At 36.0% G+C, this 21,892-nt stretch overlaps 1 protein-coding gene across 2 annotated transcripts in view; it reads right to left on the bottom strand.

Annotated features, from left to right (window-relative positions):
- Positions 1 to 21,892, bottom strand: part of GLRA3 (glycine receptor alpha 3) — a 90,204-nt gene that overhangs the window by 50,019 nt on the left and 18,293 nt on the right. For both annotated transcript variants that reach the window (XM_054823940.1, XM_054823941.1), the window contains exons 2-3: positions 16,090 to 16,217; positions 9,588 to 9,655 (exon numbers count right to left, since the gene is read on the bottom strand). In XM_054823940.1, coding sequence (XP_054679915.1) covers positions 9,588 to 9,655; positions 16,090 to 16,217 — 196 coding nt within the window. The remainder of the gene's footprint in view (positions 1 to 9,587; positions 9,656 to 16,089; positions 16,218 to 21,892) is intronic.

Here is a 21,892-nt window from a genome sequence, read left to right as displayed (position 1 = left end):
CAGTGTAAAGACTGCTTATTTTTTAAAGCAAGGGAATAAATTCAGATTCCCCAGAAGTGCTTTTGAAGGTTATTGTTTTATCATTAAAACCAGGTAAAGAAGAAATAGTGAATACATACTTTTTCTCAGTTACGTGTATTCAATATATTTGTTTTTAATTTGCCTTCAATATCTTCATGATTGTGATAAAGTGTTTGATCAATATCTGTTCACACTGGCTCACAGTGTCCAGCAAGAAATGCCTTGAGGAGGTAGCTGGCTAGTTTTTTTCTGGGAAAGAAAGATACGGGATTAAATTTGCTCCTAGGGTTTGATAATGTTTTGCAGAGGCTTGCAAGTTGGGACCTTTCCGAACTGTGGAGAAGGCTGCAGCTAGAGGGAGCTGAGTTTTGTTGGCTTTGCTGTGTGGACAGTCCTGTATGAATTTGTTGAGAAAGTAAAAGCCTCTGCAAGCTGGAGCACTAGAGACAGAGGAACAAAGAAGCGTCTGAGCTGGGATTATCTGCGATTTGGAGAGGGAGGAAGGTGACAACCTGTAGATCCCGGTCTAGAGACACCTGTCTGGTGAATCTGGATGGTAGGGTAGCGCTTCCTGGATAAGATGGTCAACTAGCTGAAGGGACAAAGGAAAGTACTTGGGAGTGAGAGAAGATACAGAACCCAGTTTCTGTGCTGTAGGAGATGACTGGGCCTGCTGAGGACTATGTGATAAATGAGACAGATTCTCAAGTCATAAGGGTTATTTTGTGCTGTTGAAGAAACCAAATTGTCTCAGAGATGCTGAGTTTTACTCTTGTGCAAATTGATATTAGAATCTAGAAGGATTTAGGGGGAAAAAAAAAAAGATATCTGACACCATCGTTATAATGCCAGTTATGACGTAGGGAGGGACATGTCAGTAAAAAATGCATATCAGCCCACAACTTGCTGTGATCCTATTGACTTTTAAAGAAAATTAAAACCTGAATCACAATCTCATAATACTTCTTGTTCTACCAGCTGTTAATGACCATATTTGATAGCATGCTGTGTATTCTCTTGGGAAAAGGAAAAAGGCTATGTAGAAAACATATTCTTGCAAGCTCTTTTGAGAAATTGTATAATTTTACTGTTTAATTTTAAAGTATTATAAAATGGTTTCAACTTTGTTTTGGATATGATTTAGGATATGTCTTTGCAGTACGGGTATGATGTATAAAAAATCTAAGTGCACAGCTTTTTCATGCTGAGTGATTACTCTGGCCATTGTAATTAAAAATGCACACCCAGAGTGCATGAAGTCCGAAGTATTCAGAACAGAATGAAGACATGAGAGCAGAACTGAATTTTTAAATGATGCCAAAATAACTCAATCTTATTCAAGGAAAGAATTTCAAGGTTAATGCTTCATGTAAAGTATTTGTCTTGTAGAACTTTTCCAGCACATATTTACTAGACTCAAGAACAAAAATTAAGAACAAAGGTAACAATCTGAAAATCCTTTATTTCCTTAATTCAGGTTCATTTAACAGTTATTCTAAAGCTGACTGTAGCTTTTTTCTGTAAATGAAATGTTAGTAGATTGCAGGTTCATGCAAAAATGAGGGAGACAGGATATAGTCTTACAGTTATAGATAGGGATTTATGGACTTAAGTCCTATTAGCATTAATGGCAGTTAAGGACAAAATCCCCATATATCATGATGAGATTCATTTCCATTGCTTAAATACACATCATGAGACAGCTACAATAAAGATATTTGAAAAAATATTTATTTTGGCCTAGTCTTTTGATTTTTTTTTTTTTTTTTACAATGTCTTTAACATTGGTATCTGAGACCTTATAAAGAAATATCATGAGTGTTACATAATCATAACCTCAATGGAATAAATCTTCCTGTATGATTACAACAAAATGTGAAACTTTATAAATAGCCTACCTCATCCAATGGGAACAGAGCTATGTAGTGATGCTACAATCTTATTTTCACAGATCCTCAGATTTTCTACAATAGTGACTGAATAGATTTGAGCTTGCAAATTTGTTACCTTCACAGCTTTTTCTGGGCAATGCTGTAATTGCTATAGCAGGATATAGACTTTTAGCAACAGCTAACCTGATAGCTGCTATTCAAACAGATTGAAAAGACTAATATAAAATGTAAAAGTAAGTAAGAAAATGCTGGAGGGGATGGGAGTAATGCCATAGTCTTTCATAGTGCAGTGCTGTGTAAGTCATGACTTTTCATTACTGAAGTGAAAAAGAGTAGTCAGAGAAAGAAGAATCAATGTAAGCAAGCATAGGTAAGAGGTAATAAGAGGTGTGAACTTTTCTCCAGCTTTTCTGGAACAAGATCAGTTGGGTGTAGATAAACACAGGACAAAAAAATTTGCTAAAGGTTAAGTCTCCCTTGGAATGAGGAGATAAAGATTCTGGAAGAACCGTTCATAAGTAAGGGCTGGTATGTAAAGAAACCATTTGGGTTTCAGACAGCATTAGAACAGGTGATGAATAGGATTATAAAGCAAAATTGTCTGCAGTAGCAAGGGCTTGCACTGATGATGTAGGAGGTCCCTTCAAGTCTTCTATTCCTAATAATTGAAATATGTGTCTATGGGGACATGGAAAATTTGGTGTCTTGTAAAATCTTTAAGAATGTTTATTAATTTTATTCAATACAACATTTTGTTGTTGCTGTTGTTCATTAATGAAAATGTTTGTGGATTTATGTATTGGCAAAAGAGTGTTTAAGCATCATGTCTTAGTCTTTTGTTAAACTGAATGACAAAAAACTGCTAAAATTTAGGAAGTGAAGACTATCAGTGTTTACTTTTTAAAAATCTGTGCGCAGTTCTCTTCAATTAATTTAATTTGTAGGTATGAAACTGCATCTTCAGGCACCACAAAAATACTATCAGCAAAGAGCAGTCTGCTTTGAAATGTGAAAACCTGTTGTCAGGCTCCACCTGCAGCTTTTCTGCTTGAGCTCAGAGTGCCTGTCTTCTGCATGTGCCATAGTCTAGAAACACTGCTCTTGCATGTTGGGAAACCTCTTGTCTGTTGGCAATAAGTAATAAAAGTTATGTCTGGAAACCTTGACAGCACCACACAGGTCTGAAATTAGTCATGTTACCCTTATAGATGGGTATTAATATCCAGATCTGCTTATATCAGTAGGAAAAGTTAAATGGAACCAGCAGTCTTTATTTCTTAGATATTTATTCTCCATATTGCATAAAGATCCCATTGAATTTCAGCTCCAAGTTCCAGAAAACATCACAGAATTTGGCTGTGACTCAGCCACCAAGCCTTACTGGGATCAACCTATTCTAATTCATCTTCTTCCAAAAAATCTTGAAATAAATTATGGGTCACAACCACAAAAATGAATTCAGTTTACAAATCAGAACAACAAAAATGGGATTTTTAATATTTCATTATGGAAACCTTCTGGTATATAATGTTTCTAGATTCTGCTTTAAAGGCATCTCTTTTTTTTGAAAAAGGACTCTGTGCCCATTACCTGGCTGCTGTCAGTGAAAACTGTCAGTTTGTACTTCTGCTTTACTGTAGATACTTGTTATTATATTTTCAGACCTATGACTCGTTCATGCACAGAATATAGTCCTTTTCAGTTCTTGCATCCCTTTTAAATTTCCAGTAATACTGCAAATGCACACTAACAACTGAGTCAGATCCTCTATGACAGTACTTTCACCTAAATCTATCGAAAATGTCCAAAACTTTTTCAAGGAGCTTTCCATCATTACAGTATCACTTATTATAGACTGTAACTTCACAGTCAGTCTAGAGATGTTGACTACATTAAATAATTTCATTTCATAAAGGAAGTTTCAATTCTTCATAAATCATTGAATGGATATCTAGAAATGGCAGGTTTTGAGACCTGAAAACAAGACCTCGCTGTTTTTCCAGTATTTTCTCAGATAAATGCACTCTGTTATTAGGCAAGATTACACTACATCTCTAGAGCTTTTGGCAGAATTTGGTCTTAGAATGCTATCTAAAATAAACTCGAGACTTGGTCTTGAATTGCTTTATTGCTGTTTTACAGTGACAAACAAGAAAGAATAACCTAATGTTTAATAAGACAAGATTATTTGTTCATTTTTTACTGATTTATCTCTTCATAGTTGAATGTTGAATATACTGGCTTTCAAACATACGAAATATGTGGAAACCATCCCTTTAACCAAGCATCTTTTTCAAATACCATAATCACACTCTATTAACCAAGGAACGAACACTGCTCCCTAATAACTCACTGGAGAATTGGTTCTGAAAACAGTTTAAAAACCACTGGCTGGAGGGGCCAGGGAAAGATGCCTGCCACCAGCTTCTGCAAAGGTCATCAACTCCAGCAAAGGCAAAGCTTCTGGCAATTTTTAAAAAACAATTTTTTTGCTAGTGCAAACCTAAACCAAACATAACAGTCAAAATTATTTTCTTCAGTGCAAAGCCCATTTGCTGCCCAAATTCCTGGACTTTACTTCTGGAACAATCCAGTTGAAACACTATTATTTTTTTCTGAATCATTTATAAATCATCAAAGGAATCAAAGAGGAAAAATTGACATTTCCTTTACTTTTTCAGAGCCATAAAAGGCGCCCAAAAGGCTGGAGTTATTTCCTGAGAAAAAACTCCAATACAGATGCCTGGAAAGAATACAGGAATATTCTCATTTTATAACACAGAAGGCGAGGAAAAGGTACAAAATAGTACAATCACCCTCACAAGCTTCCCAGAGGCCAGGAGATAAGAACAGTGAGATTATTTGTCCTCATTTCTGACTTGATGGGTAAGGATGATTTCCAGTGTTAGTAGAGAATCAGATTTCCCCAGATTTGGAAATTCAGCTATCGATACCTGATAACCATTATGTGCAGTATCATCTGTACTAGCCTCTTCTATGCGTAGTGTCACCCCACCTATCCATCTGCAGCACCATCTATTACAGCATATTTTTAACAAAGAAAGGCATGTATTTCCTTGTATTTGAGACAATCGACTAAATGATTAATTTAGGAAAAATATTTGGTGAAACTCTTCAGCATTAAGCTTTGCAATGTATACAAATGAACACTCCTTTCAAGCACTCTATTTAAAGACAACCTAGAATAGGAAGAATACAACATAAACAGAAATACTCACTTGAAGAAAGATGAAGTTAATGAAATTAAAGAGCTGTGATTTGTGAAAGGAGAGTAATTACGATGGCTTAAAAATGGGTTAATGTAAGTTAAAAGCATGTTTTATTTGTAAATGTAAGATAATATCATTAGTGCTGGGGGTACAAAAAGATCTATCACCTGCTTCCTAGCAACGTTCAGAATTAACACAGTTCTTTTCAGACTGAGTCAAGAAATACCCATCAGCAAAAATGTGGCAGGAACAAATAACAGACATATGGTTTTTAATGTGTTAATTGTTTGCACTGTCGTCATTTGCCATTAGGTCTCTCAGTGAGTGTCCCTTTCAATGCACTTTTAGCACATGTATTATGCTAAGCATATTAATACATACATGTTGCTATAAATTGCATTAAGATCAAGGAGTTGTTCCTGACCTTTAAAACTCAGGAAACCTTGAGGAAGTTGGTCAGTTATATTTACTAGAATAAAAGGAGGCTTTTTGGTATGGCCTATTATCTGCCCATAGCCTAACTATTCTGTAGCCTTTGCTTCATGTATTCAGTATTTTGTCTCTGAACATTTGTAGCTGAAAATGTTGGCATTGATGTTATTCTCACCCTGTAAGACTGAATAATCTCTCCTCTTTCATTTTGTTGGTAACTGCCAACAATATATATGACACTGCTCTTAACAATCAGGAAATCTCTTAGCATTAGGAGATACAGTGCAAATACAAGCCGAGCACAGCTTGAGCTACAAAAAAACCCCTCTGTAAAGAACTTTTGAGGATGTTGTGATAAAACCTGAAATTTAGGTTCCAGTGCACCGATAAGCAAATGATTTGGTTTCCTGTTGGATATGGTTCCCATATTGCCAATATACAATTAACTTTACATGACCAAGCAATCGGATTGATTTGTCAGATTTTTAACGTTAAGTGTGCTTAGGTACATCACTATTTATCTTAAATAAAAAACTTCAGATATTAATTTGTGTTAATTATGTTATGTTAATTTCATATAATGAAATAGTCATTTTATTCTAGGCTTCCATCTTTTTTTAATCTCCTATTCTTTAAGATTTCTAAATCTTAGTGTGAAAAAAAGAATAGCAGCAACATGTAGAAATGAAAGACTAGACCTAGGTTTTCCACTATATGTGAGAAGCAATGAGTTTTACTTGGCTAGAGGATGAGTGTGAAATCCTCCCTCTGTGAATAACGTTGAGACATACACAGATCTGGTTCTACCATTTGAGTCAATAAAACAGAAAGATTGGCAAGGCTGGACTCTAAGTGCTGCCGATGATGAAAGTTTGTTTAAGGGAGTTTTACTTTTTTTCTGTCTCTTCGGAGCATATGTGACATAAATTAAGAAGTTCCTCATATGGTCACTTAAAATTACCTAGGTTCAACTAGAATCACAGTTTCCTACCATGAGGTGGCATGCCTTTTCCCCACTATGAACCATCTGATTTGTCTTTTGAGACCAAGAAAGGGAATATGAAATAACTGGAACCCATACTCTAAAGAAGTGGAGAGAAATGTAAAAAAACCCCCAACAAACAACCAAGAAAAAAGAAAGAGCCAATTTACAGAGTTAACAAGCTGTAAGCCAAATTAAGCTATTTATTTTTTTTTTGCTTTGGCTTTCTCTCCTGATCCGCTAGACCAGGTGTGGGTGAGTTTAAGAGACTCCGCTTGGCTGAAAGCCGGTTCCTGCTGTAAGTTCCCATTGCACACTGCCAGCTCCTCTTCCTTACTGGGAACGACACGGGCCGCTAAGGTAACGTTGGCACCGGGCTATTTTGCTGCCGATCTTGTTTATTTTTTTAACCCAATGTTTTTGTGTAGCTGTTTACTTTGTTATACATAGCCGAGGCAGCAGAGGGAGCTCAAAGATTTTGGTTGCCAGTGTGAGAACTAAAGAACCAGCGGGAAGGGGAGAGAGGCTGACAGTGCCAAGACCAATTACCCCGGTGAAGGACGGGGCTTGATGTACTCGGACTTCTTTAAAACTAATAGATTAAATGCATATCCCATTATTCAGTTGGTAGTTTTAAATACCAGCGAAACTTCAGGGTACAATTTAGTGGCCAGGTTTTATTTTGGACTTGTTGCTTACTTAAGCTCTTTTTTTTTGCAGTTTGGAAAAAAAGTATTTATCAAGAATATCAAAGTTCTTTTTGAGTCTAATTGTTCTAATAAGTCTTTCTACGTCTAAAGATTTAGAATAAATATTAAGACACAGGTACCTGAATTTTAAGGACTATAGTAAATAAAATAGCTAAAATAATGACAATTGGTAAAACACTGAACGGCAGTAATTGACTTTTGTTCAACAATGCAGAAATTCAGTTTGTAAAACAACACAAGATAGTTTTGATTGTAATTTTAAGATAGAAGGATTTTCATGTTTTTCAGAAGATGTTCATCTTCAGTGTTGAGGAGAAGTAAAGCTAATAAAATACATAATTTAAAGTCCTATCTACACAAAAGCATTTGTTCTTCTGCAAAGGAAGATTTGAGTCACTGAGAGATCAACAGCTGCTGACCATAAGCAAAAGTCTGTTCTGAACTGTATCAGTGAATACATTATAAACAGGATACCAGCATCATGAAGGCAGCATTTGTCCTAAGGTCAAGGTTGCGCTTAATTGTCCAGTTTTTGAATGCATATAGTTGATAGAATGAAAAACCCTGTGGTTCTGACCAGGTTTGGTATTTTCTATAACATACTACCTGGAACTATTTGTTACAGATCAGGGTGTAGTCTATCTCGATTGTTTTAACTGGCTTTCAAGGCAACACAGAACAGAATGTAATTCCATTACAAGATGGAAGTGTTGCACTAATGTACTAAGTTGTACTGAAAAGAAATGTTTGTAATTCTTATTTCTTGGGGAGAAAATACACTTGATATGTGAACTCAGGCATCCTTTTCCCAAATTCAGGACAATTTTTTTAAGTGGTAGCAACTTCTAATTGCTGATCTTTGCACTTTACTGACCCTGTGGTCTGCCTCCTGCTTTGCACCAGATTCACCCGTACAGCTATTAAAAAGTAGCTGTGGAGCACTATTCTAATCATGTGGGCATTGCTTAATCCTCTGATCGAAGCTGAATAAATCTCCTTGGATGCCATGTCAATCTGTTTGGGATTTGCAATCTGGCAAGGCACCCAAATACAAATTAAAGTCATTTTCTACCTGAAAAAAATCATCTGCCTCTCTCAGTAACATCTACCACTATATTTCAAGGTGAGCAAAGATGAGGCAGCTGTGAATATCACTTTGGAGATAGGGGGCATAAATATTTGACTTTATGAATTTATATTATTGATTTCCTAACTACAGGTCCTTGGCTACATTCAAAGGTCTCATTTTTGCTCTTAATGGTAATTTAGAAGGATGGCTTTTGCTTAGTATTATTCTTTTTTTTTTTTTTTTTTTTTGGCTCTACCAATTATTTTTGGTCTGTGTTTTGTCATTCCAAGTACATATCCTAACCCCTGAAATTGTTGGGATTTCAGAGTATTTACTATATTTGGTTCTTACAAGCTCTCACATTTCTTCCTTTATCTCCCTACATTTTAACCCTCTCTGTCCCCAAATTACTATGTAACTGTTTTCAAAGGTGTTTATTTGCCTTTCTTCAAAATATGAGACAGTTGTATGGAGAAAGAACGCCTGTATCTTCATTCTCACCAAATTTTAATGAGTAAATCTGTGCTCCAAGTTATTAGCATATATGTTTCACTGTAAGACTATCCAAGTTATTGTTGTTGGTTCATGGTTCAATATCTAGTTTTACTATCTTTAGACTTTGACTTCTCTCTCCTTACATCCTTAAAATATCCAGTCTTTTTGGACTGTATCTTCTGTCTGTCTTTTATAGACAAATTACAAGTGTATGTACAAAAAGTGTGCAATCCACTTATATTTACTCCACTCTTAGAATTCATAATAAAATCTTATATACCAGATCACCATTTTAGTTATTCTAGTTTCTCTATGCAATAGCTCTATGGAAGAAGGACCTTTTAAATAAAGTATACATCCCCATACGCACTGTATATAATAAAATTATAAAATATTATTATTAACAAAGCAACTTAATAAATTCACATTTCTGAAGTTAGAAAGGTGGAACGCTATAGAAACTAATACCTATCTAATTGAAAATAATTAGTTCATTACAACTGTCAGATTAAACTTATGGAAAAATTTAAAAAACCCAACCCTTGGCTTTATTTTTACTTGTGTGTTTGATGGTATAACAATGGATTTTCTGTTTAAAAAAATCAATTGCCAAATTAAATGTTCTCACTTTCTATTCTCAGATGTGGACTTCCTTCTTCATTTGCCTCCAGGTGAAGAGAAGCCCTAGCTAGCTTTTAAGCTCATTGAACATATTTAACTTGAACTTTAAACATTGTTTGAGGTAAAATATCTTACCATGGTTGTCTCTGCAATGGATCCAAAGCTGTTTATAAATATGTTGCATGTGACATTAACTGGAGGGCCTGCAAAAGAGAAAAAACACCAGTCCTTGTTCCAGAAGCATTGCTTATTGAGTGACTGTAAAATATAAACCATTATGAAACAATGTTTATTGACTTAGGAGGAAATAATGCTACATTCATAACTTATTTAAGACAAAATTAAATTGAATGGTTTCTAATAATTTTGTTTTGATTTTTTCTCAAAGGTACACTACTTGACTAGCCAGTTCTAGCAATAAAAAAGATAGAAAGTTCATTATAAACTTGCACAGACGATTCTGTGAAAAAAACCCCAAACCTAACATCCTATTTGAAATATATAGTAAAAAAATATTTTTATATGCATTTCAGTGAGTATGTCACTTCTTACAATAATTAGGGGGAAAAGTGACCTTTTTCATTCAAGGCAGCTGCTACCTTTAATGTTATCTGTCATCACTGGTAACAGAAATACATTATTGCTGCTCTTATCTCTACTGCTTACAGGAACAAATGTGGATAAGAAAGAATGACTTAGATTCTATTCTCATTTCTCTTAAATCTACAAAATGGTTAAGAATCCATTTAAACTGAATTTTCTGTTACCATGGGTTTTCAGTCAACTGTTGTTTTGTCTTATCTTGCATTTGTGAAGCATCAGTAGTGGCAGAGCAGCCATTATGATAACTGAACAATGAATCGCCTCTTCATGGAAAAGGTTTTAAATTATTTCTCTGTAAGTCTCTGTAAAAATGGCATTGTGGTGGAGCATACTAATTTCTCCATTATTTCTTATCAATTTCAATCTGTGTACAGTGGAAACAAGTTTTTTCCATCACAAGGTTTTTCTGTCACCCTCCTGCACCTTGATATTCTTATATCAATAATCCAGTTCAGCATTGGAGAACCTGGTTTCTTTTTGCAGGTGTAAGTAGTCACTAATAAAGAAAAATCTATATCTGGAATTTGAGGACTGGTCTTACAAACCCCTATGTAACATTTGTTTTTTAGGGTTGCTGAAGTAAGAAGCTGCTCTGCCACTTCTGATGGTTTGAAACTAGCAAAATCTAATGTGACCAATAGCCTTGATATTAAATACTCAAAGAATCAGAATGTCCGTTAAAAATTCTACCATCAGGACACACAACTTGGAACATCCAGCTTTGTTTCCTCAAGGCGATAATTGTTTTGAAGTACTGTAATGGCAATTGCAACAAAAAATCACTATGTGTACTTCAGTCATTATAATACACAAGACTACCCCTATGGAGCAGAATTCTCAGGTAAGGAGGTATCACTCTGCAGTCACTTTGACACCATTTTCACTTTGATACTTGGTTAATTATTTAGAGCTGTTGAGCATATCCAATACTTCTTAGAATTCAGTAAAAGCTTGACATTGACAACTCCTGAAAAAGATCAAGGGAAAAAGAGAAAGCAGGGGACACGAAAAAAGGCAGACTCACTAAAAACTGTCAGGGAGAAAATTGTACTTCTGCCTGTGTTAGATAATCTGTTTGCAAGGCAGCTTTCCTTTCAAACACTTTCACGTTGTCGTACTTGTCATCATTTCAAATTTGGTATGATACCATCTTGTTTAAAATAGTAATATGCTTTAAAGTGTAAGTTTGCTTACAAAACAGTTGCTTTTATAAAGAAAAAAACCCTAAAGCACTACAATGCGGATGCTTAATTTCAAAAACAGCATTACAAAAATATAGTTAACAGCTAGTTCAAAAGAACATAAAAGGAGAAGCTAAAAGTAGCTTGCAAATAGTTTAGAGATTACTTAAAGATGCTGTGTTGAGACTAAAAATTAACTTCTCAAAACGTGGTCAAAAAGAAGCATAATTGAAGCTGTTAAAACTGCTAGTTAAACACAGGAACTCAGGCAAGTTGAACATAGATTAAAGACAGGGAGAAAAAAATAGAGCTGAAACTCACCAGAGACAGAAAAGCTAACAATGATAACTATCTGCAAGGCATTAAAAACAAAATCCTGCCAAGATCTGGAAGGTGAAGTCAAGAGAAGATGATTAAGATATAAAGGTATCCATGAAAGTGAAGAAGGTCAGAGCAGAAAACTAAACGAAGTCTTTGTAGCAGCATTTGTCTCCAGTTGTTAGCTGTGTCAAATACTGGAGCCATTCTGATGGAAGATTTGTATGAGGACTGTAGAAGGCATTTCAGACTAAGTGAACAGGAACAAACTGACAGGCCGAGGAGATATCAAGCCAGACATTATAAAAATCTTTGCAAAATTGTGGAAATATGAATCCCTGCGAGTCAGCTATCACCTGTGTCAGTTTTGTTATCAGTGGAAATGTGTACCGTGTCCAGCAAGTATAAATTGAATTAAAAAACAGACTTCAGGTGTGATGGTGGATGACATTGACAATGAACTTTATCCCTGTAAACTTTACCTCTGTACCAGCCAAACTGGTAGAAATTATGAGAATTGTTATTATTAAGAGATATGGATTAATATTATTGTTGCTGAAACAACATGTCTCAGATCTACTGAAGCTCTCTGAAAGAACTGATGAGCATGTGGACAAAGGCAGTCTAATTAATTTAAATGCATATTAATTTTAACTGTAATATATAATTAAATTAATTAAATAGCTTAGTTGGAGTTTCAAAAACTTTTCAACATGATCTTTTGTCAAAGGCTTTTTAGGGATATTAGTACCGCTGAAGTGAGAGACAATCATTTTATAGGCCTTTTACTTTAAAGTTATTTAATGTTAGGGATAAATAGCCATTTTTCAAAGTGCGAGGTGACTGCTGGTGAGTTCCCCCATGGATCTGCAGTAGTCCAATATTAACAACCTAGAAAAGAATATATAGCAATATCATTTCGCTTCTGGTACAACATTATTTAGGGTGGTTGTATATAAAGCTGATTGCAAGGAGGTGCAGAAAAATCACAAAATATTGAGCTATCAAGCAATAAAATGTTTGATGAAATTCAGTGTCAGTCAAATGCCAAATAATCTTTGCTATGCATTCCTACTGATGGGCTCCAAATTAATGATTTCCACGCAGGAAAGAGTGGCTAGATTAATTATGGATGGTTCTCTGGAAGCATGCTCTGTAATTAATAAAGGTAGGAGAATGCAAAGAAATACATAAAAAAATAGGGACTACCATACAAGCAGATCATGAACTTCCATCTTGAATACTTGAAAATTTCTTCTCTGTCTGCCTCAAAAGGATGTATTAGAGAGAAAAGAGATGTCAAGAAGTCAAACAAGGATCGCAAATTCTGTGAAATGCTGCCACACAAAAGCAGCTTACGTAGAACAGATCTCTTCACATTGGAAAAGGAAAACGGTAGGGAGCGATATATAAGTATACAAATCTGTAAAGATCAAAAGGAACTAATCCTTTTACTCCATTTCTCAATATGTCATATGGCAATAAAATAAGTAAAATAGTCACCAAATTCCAAGGAAACAAAATATGATACTTTTCACTATTCCAAAACATGAAGATTTTATTGCCATAAAATACTGGAAAGGCCAAAAGCATAAACAGCTTCCAGAAGTGATCAGGAGAACATATTTATCTAAATTATTTTTTTCAGTTAAGTCTTGGATTAACAAGTTCCTAAACTAATGATTGCTGAATACAGTTTGGCAATACCAGGGCAAAGAACACTTCAGACATTTCTATGTAAATCCCCAAATTTCTGCCTTAATAGATTGTTATCAATGGTGCAATCTGGGCTGTATAGATTTAATAATATAACGCCTCTTCTGTATCAGGTTAATTTCTAGCATCTTGAGGCCATGACAATTTTTACACATGGAATACATAATTGTGTCCAAATTTGAAAGACAGTAAAGTATTTCCTATATTTGCATGAACAGATATAGTCTGAGATATGGAACAGCTGAGTAAGAGAAATATCTTGAATAGGGTTGATGTACTTGAAATAAGAATATTTTGCAACTGGAACAAAAAATTTACAAGAGTACTTAATTTTCTGTTTTATTCCATAGCTAAATAAATACCAACAGTCTTCTCTATTATTTCTGTTGAACAAGAACAGATATGCAGAATTCTTTATCCAAAAGCAGAGCACTCAGACAAAATACATAATTATGTGTTACTGACCAAGATTAATTATGACTCAAAGATGGTAGTTAAAAATCTTGTCTACATAGGAATTTCATTGGAAGAACAAATGGTTTAAAATGATTGTCTGAGTTCTCTTATTAGTACTCGTTCTATTTCTTCAAAACTGTTGCCAGATTATAAACTCAAAAAGGCATTAAGCCCCAGCATTTGTTCTAGGACTAATAAAACTAACCAGAAAGTGGCAAAGTCACTTAAGGAGATACTTATTCTTAGTGATAGATCTGAATCATTCTGGGCAGATTTGTTCAAACTGCATAGCTGTCTAGAAGATTTAGAATGTGCACTTTTTGAAAAAGAACAATGTCAAATTACGTTTTGTCTCTTTAAATTTCAATAGTTACAAAACAAGGCTCTAAGTCTTTTGAATTATACTTTCAAGAAGTACTGTATTGAAGTCACTGATCTCTAAACCATCTGCCTATTCTTCAGTGTAGCCTCATCGGAAGATCGTGATTGCATGGTGTCCATGACAAACTCCAAAATCCAATCCCTAAATCAACTGCTAAGCTGTAAGGTCTTCATTTTTAAACATTTGTTTGTAGGACTTCAAGAGACTCAAAGAAGAAAGAAGAAAAACTGCAGTGCTTAGGCTTTGCCTGAGGTCTTTTGCCCAGCACAGCTTTACCTTAGGTTGAACCTTCAGTTTGCATGCTAAAGAGTATACTGTGGCAAAAAGTCAAGGTAACTTTAATAAGGAGCAAAAATAATTTTAAAAGCTACCATTCATATAAGAAAGTAATTTTAGATATACAGTGTTTTGCATTACTTTGCAAATATTGTTTGAGACATTAACCCTCCAGGAAGCCAGGCACTGGAACATTCTTCAAAGTAGTTCTGGCAAGGAAAGTCCAAGGGACTCATTCTGAATGGTCATCAGGAATATTGATCACTGTTGTAAATCTTTTAGTGATGTGTTTGAATTTCCAGTGCACGTTTATAATTTTCTGAGAGATATCAGCACTGCTGACTTATTAAAAGCAAAGCATGTCCAGCTGCAGTAAATCCTGGGTAATAAGTCTATATGTACAGCACTGACTGTTTATGGCTTACTGATGAGAAAGTAATTTGACAAACTACTTGGTCCTTATGAATCAGTCTGGACAAATTCTGGCAAACCCAGCAAATAGCAGTGGCTTTAGAGTCATAACCACTTAAGTTTCTGGGACTTGGAAATGTCAAAAAATTATAAAATTTAGTGCTGAATAAGAATTAAGATGGAAAGACAGTGACAGATGACTTAGAGGAGGAAGGCCTGTCTGCTTGAAGGAAATTTTTGTAGTTAACACGGAGTAAATCCCACCTTGTAGTAAAATGTTAGAACTAAGAGAATCTCTTAGACTTTATTCTTTAAAAAATATTTATATTATGGAGAATTTAAAGACTGATAACTTGATTTAAAGATTCAGAAATAGAGTTAAATATAGTTCCACTATTTCATTGGAACTCTTTGCATTCTAAAAAAAAATAGTAAAATTTCCCTAAACCTCCCAGACTGCAAAAGTTAGAATGGGTGGTATTTGTCCGTATAATAGTTTGTATATTTGTATAACAACATAGTTTGTATAAACCTTCATTAAATACTTTAGCATGCTTGATTCTGGATAATATGGTTTGTGCTAAGACCCTCAGAAGATGTAATTATTGCATTTGCAAACTTTGGACTTTCAGTCTTTGAATCTCCTTTCGTCGTGGGTGAATCTCCTTTGTGATAAGTGCATGAAAGGCACACGCCAAGAGACAATTCCAGGTATTAAGAACCTGCAGTTTCAGTGGAGAACTGAAAACAGGGAAAGAAACAAGAGGAAAGATGGTCCCTTTTGCCATTTCAAAGCAGAACTGGGGCACAGGAGTGAGGAATGTAATGTCACAGGAGAATTTAGTGATAGATTCGGTAATTAAGATAAGCTTTCTTGATTTTGACTCTGATTAACACACTCTTCCTTTTTAGTTAGGATCACGCAAGTATGAGGGTTTGGCTTGTCTTTCACAGAACTTGCTTTTCGGAGTGCTTCAGGCTATTGTAGTCCAAGGTGGGAATTTGAATCCATTAACAAGTATTTCAGAAAAGAAAAAAAACCCAACAACCCAAGACAATTCAAGTCTAGGGATAAGCTAAATTTTCAAAAGGTCTGCACTTGGGCAGCTGTGAAAGTGACAATAATAGAGCATATTGCTGCTGAAATGAACTGTCATAGCAAAAAACCGCAAAAGGTGGCACTTTTTTTTTCACTGAGCGTACTTCTTGATTTTCATATTTGTTCCAGAAAATGCATTTGTGTGACAAGAAATACTGAAATACTGAAAACCTGGAAGTTTAGTTTTGAAATTACCTTTGAAATTTGGTCTGATCCTTGCATCGTAGCCTGACATCCTACCCATTAGCTTATCCAGGAAATCAGATGGCGACATTGGCATGCTACGAGATCTTGCACTGTCTGTTTCCTTTGTGGCTACCAAGCTAACAGCAAGGAAAAACAAAGAAAAAAAAAAAAAACAAATAAAAAAACAAAACAGAACAAGCATTTTGTTAGAGATTTTGTTAGGGAAACTAATTTTTCATAGTCAATCACTTAGCTCATTCTTGTATGAACAGGAAAACAGGAAAGCTAAGGTTGCCTGTCAAGCCAGTTTATGCTTCAAAATTACTAATAGCAAAGAAATGGAAACAGTAAGTTCTTTTTGTATTTGTCATTTTATTTTGCTAAGCTGCATAGTTATAGGTTGCTGTTACCTCTTAGGACTTCTGGAGATTAGTAACTCTTCCAGTCAACAGTAATCAATCCATTATCACACAGTTAAATAATTTTGTCTACATGAGCTGTCCATGTGGAATAACATAATTTGGAGTCTACTTTAAGATTGGTCTATTTAACTGGATGTGGTGTAACAGAAGCCTAGATCAGAAAAAAACCCAACAAATGTAGTAAGGGTCTTTCATAGAATAGTACTACCACCAGTTTTTGTTCAGCCAATGTTTTATGTTGATATTGAAACATAATTCAACATATCTGTCTCTTGGCAAATGGTATTCTTAGAGGTCTTAGACGTTCGTTTTCTGTTAAAACAAAAGTGACTGCTGCCATGGCAAAAACCCCACAACTCACTGAAGGAACTATCTTAGGGCAAAATTTTCATCTCAGGGCCACATGGCAAATGTCATCTCCTATAGCCTCCTCTCCATATGTATGCAGAACTCCCACTGACATTCTGAAGTGTGCTCTGCACATGCTAAGAGAGGAGTATTGGCACTGCAATCAGCCATGAGGACCCAAAGAAAAGGTCTTTATTGTTGTAGAACTCTTACTCGAGTGCTGGCCAACACATGGAAAAACCAATACAATCAGCATACAACCAATACCAATCAGTAAATGTATACCTAAATAAAATTTGTTAGTAACATTGTGATACACAGTGCAACTAAAACCATTCGTGGCTTTTGGAGTCTCAGAAAAGGTAAAGAGCTTTTCCAGTTTGTGATCACTTCTAGTCAAAATTCTATTGCAGAAGGATGTCCGTCTTTTTTACTTACCCACTGCATTGTCTCCTATTAATGCCAATTCACTCTTTTAGAAGTGCTTAAATATGCCTTTGTTTAGCAATAAACACAAGGAATAATATAAACCCCTCAGGAATTTTCTAACTCCTAAAAAACCTGTGCTGAACTTTGCTTATTAACAATGGATGGAGTTCCCAAATGGCAAAATTCCATACAGGGATGTGTGTATGCAGATGCCATGTTACGAGCAGACTGGGAATGTTATTTTTTTCCTCCCAAGACTGTGTTACTCAGGTCATGAAAAGTTACAGTTTTATGGTAACTTCCATTTAGAATGTGTGCTAAAAATCTGTCTTCAAATTTGAAATTTAGATTTAATATCTTAAATATTATTTCATAATAAGTCTTGTTTGTTACAAATTTGGACACGCACAGAATATGAACGTAGAAACTCATATTTTTACTCATATTTTAATTAAAACCAGCAATTAAGTCTTTTAATTATAATATTAACTGAAACCAGACAGTTAAAAATTAATCCTGCTTATTTGCTTATCTAGTGTTTATTCTATTATATGTGTAAGTTGATTTGCATATTTCTATATTGTTCATACATTTCTAAATTGTTGGATATTTCTAAATTGTTCTGAATACTTTGGTATCTCTTTCAGTATTACCTTTCAGTAAAAATGCTTCTTTAGTCTCCTTCAGTAGCTAACCTAGTTCTTTTTTTCTTCCCGTAGCTGGAGAATGTATTTCCCTTTGTGAGAAGGTAAGTGCTTAACATATTCTTTTCCTAGTTCAATTTGAAATTATCCTAACAACGGCATCATTTTCATTATCAATCATTCTGAATATATATAATTCATCACATTATTGCAACTCATAGTCATTGATATTTCTGTAAAACATCATATGTTTTTATAAAAGAAATAAAATACGAGAGTCCAACTACACTTTGTTGGATTTTATCTATTTGCAAGCCGGGAGAATCAGGTTACTGTGTATATGCATACAACACATATACACTGTATATATGTGTATATATATATCTCACTTAGATTTCTGTCTTATACTATTGTATAAGCAAGTTATATTTCTATTCTATAAGGTATGTAGAATTCCTACACTACAGGATATATATCTCCTATATTTTTATTCTGGATATAAATAAATTCTCCAGAACACAAATATTGAAAGGCCCATTGTTAGCTTCAATATTGATCACTTTCTCTGACTGGAGAACTTGTTTGTCCTTTTTTCACTTCTCTGCACTTTTTTCTAAATCTATCTTTATTGTACTTTTACTTGTTGCTTTTAAATGCTGTCATGGAATCAAGTACTTTGAAATTAAAGTAACTAATACTGAATGGGAAAAATAGTAATTGCTGTGACTATGGATTTTCTCTAAGTGGCATTTACCCTTTTGTATGATAGCATCATTAATATTTGCTTTCATTAGCCAGTTAAAAGTCTCAGAATATTTTGAATTATTTTATCACCTCCTTCTGAAAGCAATGTATTCAGCATAGTTAATACATTTTGTATACGCAAGTTTTATTTTAGATATCAGCTATAACTTGTAACTAAATATTTCTTCAAGGAATGTTTTCCTTTTTTCTCAGCTTGGTGTGTTACTGAGTACCTTTAATCGAAAACATGTATTTCAAGAACACTGCTGGGCAAATAATACTTTTATCTGTCTGAGCTGACTTGTGGAATACTCTTCTTGTTAACAAGGAGCAAGACTTGGTAATGTAGTAAATATGAGCAAGACAGTGGATTTTAGGAAAGCCTACCTGGCAAAGTATGGCATTTCTGTTTGCAAATTAACATAAAAATGAATCCTGCATGGTAAGGATTCTTCAGTTTTATTGTACGTCACATCTGAAAAACGGCTAAGTGGTGAGAGAAAGTTACACTCCTTTCATGGAGTATGAATTTAGCTCCTTTTAGTGCTAATGCACATTGCTTCCTCCTTCATCACAACTATTGCATAAGTCCAGGAATGGCTTTGCACACCTCTAGAGGGAATTTACTCTGGCCTGTTGCAGTTTTTTAAAGAATTTGTCCATGCATTTTCTAACAGGCAGAATTTTAAGAACTTAATATCAGCAAAACTTTTATCCTGTGGTGCATTCAGAAGTAAGCTACAATAGACTTTGTGATTAGCATAAAGTCATCGTGCAACTTTAAATTACCGAGAAGGAAAGCTGTACATTTTTGTTCACAGGTAGAGGCAGCAAAGGCTTCCCATTGCTGAAGTCTATTGGAGAGAGGTCATAAGCTCCCACTTTTCTGGTCTATTCATATTTTACCAGGAAAAGTTACCAACAAAAATGCAAGCCCTGGTAGTGATTCTGTCTTGGTCCTGTGGGCTATTGGTAAATATTACTAACAGTTAGAAGATTTTCCAGTTTCAGACTTAAAGCAGTACTTTATTTCACTTTCCTGAATGTGTCCTGAACTTCTTTTCAATGTAAATTAAGCCTTGCCAAGCAATTAAAATGAAATTTGTTAACAAAAATAAAGGACAAAAATCAAGAAAAAAATGGAGAAAGTTGTCAAACGATGTATTCAAAAAATCATCTGTGACAGGCTGAATTTACACCATCAAAAATTAGGGTAAGAATTTCTGTTCCAAATAAGATCTTATACAAAACCAAGCATGAACAGAAAATTAGAATCACCAGGATGATAATTACTCCTGTCTCCTTACTACTTTGGTCTAGTCTGTCTGTCAAATCAGTGTTCACCTAAAATCTGAGGAGAGGTGAGAGATGAAAACATCCTGAATCACAGGTCTGTGAGAGTGCATGACCTACCAACAGTCATATTTCAGTCAGAAACTCTTAGGTCAAGCTGAGGACATTTACATTGGAATATATATGTTAGAGAGTAAGAAGCAGCCCAGCACAGCCAAGATGCAGCTTCTCTAGATCAGCACCCACATCCTAAATTCTAGACAAAAAGCTACTGTAGGGAGTTGTAGTAACAATGGCATTCAGCACTGCCATCTATGATCTGGAAAGAAAATACGAAATCATTGATGAATGAAACTAAGAATTGGGAAAAAAAAATCACAGATATAAATATTGATGAGGGCAAGAAAATAACCTATTTCTTAAATTCAGTCAATTTAAGTAGAACAGTGTGGTGGGTTGACCCTGGCTGGGGGCCAGGTGCCCACCAGAGCAGCTCTATCACTCCCTTCATTCACTAGACAGGGGAGAAAAGGTATAATGAAAAGCTTATGGGTCAAGATAAGGACAGGGAGAGATAGAATCATAGAATCATAGAATCATAGAATGGTTTGGGTTGGAAGGGACCTCAAAGATCATTTAGTTCCAACTCCCCTGCCATGGGCAGGGACACCCTCCACTAGACCAGGTTGCCCAAAGCCTCATCCAACCTGGTCTTAAACAATTCCAGGAATGGGGTCTCCACAACCTCTCTGGGCAACCTGTTCCAGTGCCTCACCACTCTAACAGTAAAGAATTTCTTTCTAACATCTGATCTAATCACTCACTAATCATCGTCATGAGCAAAACAGACTGAACTTAGAGAGAAAATTCATCTAATTTATTACTAAGCAAAACAGAGTAGAAGAATGAGAAATAAAATCAACTCTTAAAACACCTCCCCCCACCCCTCCCATCTTCCCGGGCTCAACTTCACTCTCGGCTTCAACCTCCGCCCCCCCCTCAGCAGCACCGAGGGACGGGGAGTGGGGGTTACGGTCAGTTCATCACACGGTGTTTCTGCCGCTTCTTCATCCTCAGGGGGAGGACTCCTCTCATCATTCCCCTGCTCCAACATGGAGTTCCTCTCATGGGAGACAGTCCTTCATGAACTTCTCCAGCGTGGTCTCTTCCATGGGGTGCAGACCTTCAGGAGCAAACTACTCCAACGTGGGTCCCCCATGGGGTCACAAGTCCTGCCAGCAAACCTGCCCTGGTGTGGGCTCCTCTCTCCACGGGGCCACAGGTCCTGCCAGGAGCTTGCTCCAGCATGGGCCTCCCACAGGCCACAGCCTCCTTCAGGTGCCTCCACCTGCTCCAGCGTGGGGTCCTCCGTGGGCTGCAGGTGGAATCTCTACACCCCCTCATCCTTCCTCCATGGGCTGCAGGGGGACAGCCTGCTTCACCATGGCCTTCACCACGGGCTGCAGGGGGATCTCTGCTCCAGCGCCTGGAGCACCTCCTCCCCCTCCTTCTGCACTGACCTTGGTGTCTGCAGAGTTTCTTACATCTTCTCACTCCTCTCTCCGGCTGCAAAAGCTCTCCATAAGTTGTTTTTCCCTTCTTAAATATGTTATCACAGAGGCGCTGATTGGCTTGGCCTTGGCCAGCGGCGGGCCCGTCTTGGAGCCGGCTGGCATTGGCTCTATCAGACACAGGGGGAGCTTCTAGCAGCTTCTCACAGAAGCCACCCCTGTAGCCCCCCCGCCCCCGCTACCAAAACCCTGCCACGCAAACCCAACACAAACAGTTAAAAAAGACAGAGGAAGGATATGAAGAGATATATGAATTGGGAATGTGGGCAGAATTGGAGAAAGCAGTGAGTCTGAAGAAGGATTCAGAATTCGTGTTGAACAAGTCAGCGATGTTGTGGTAAAGTTCTCACTGCACTACTGT

This window comes from Grus americana, chromosome 4 (genome assembly GCF_028858705.1).
Source record: "Grus americana isolate bGruAme1 chromosome 4, bGruAme1.mat, whole genome shotgun sequence".
Classification (NCBI taxonomy): Eukaryota; Metazoa; Chordata; class Aves; order Gruiformes; family Gruidae; genus Grus; species Grus americana.
The sequence above is the reverse complement of the archived record's forward strand: the minus strand, read 5'-3'. Positions and strand labels throughout refer to the sequence as shown.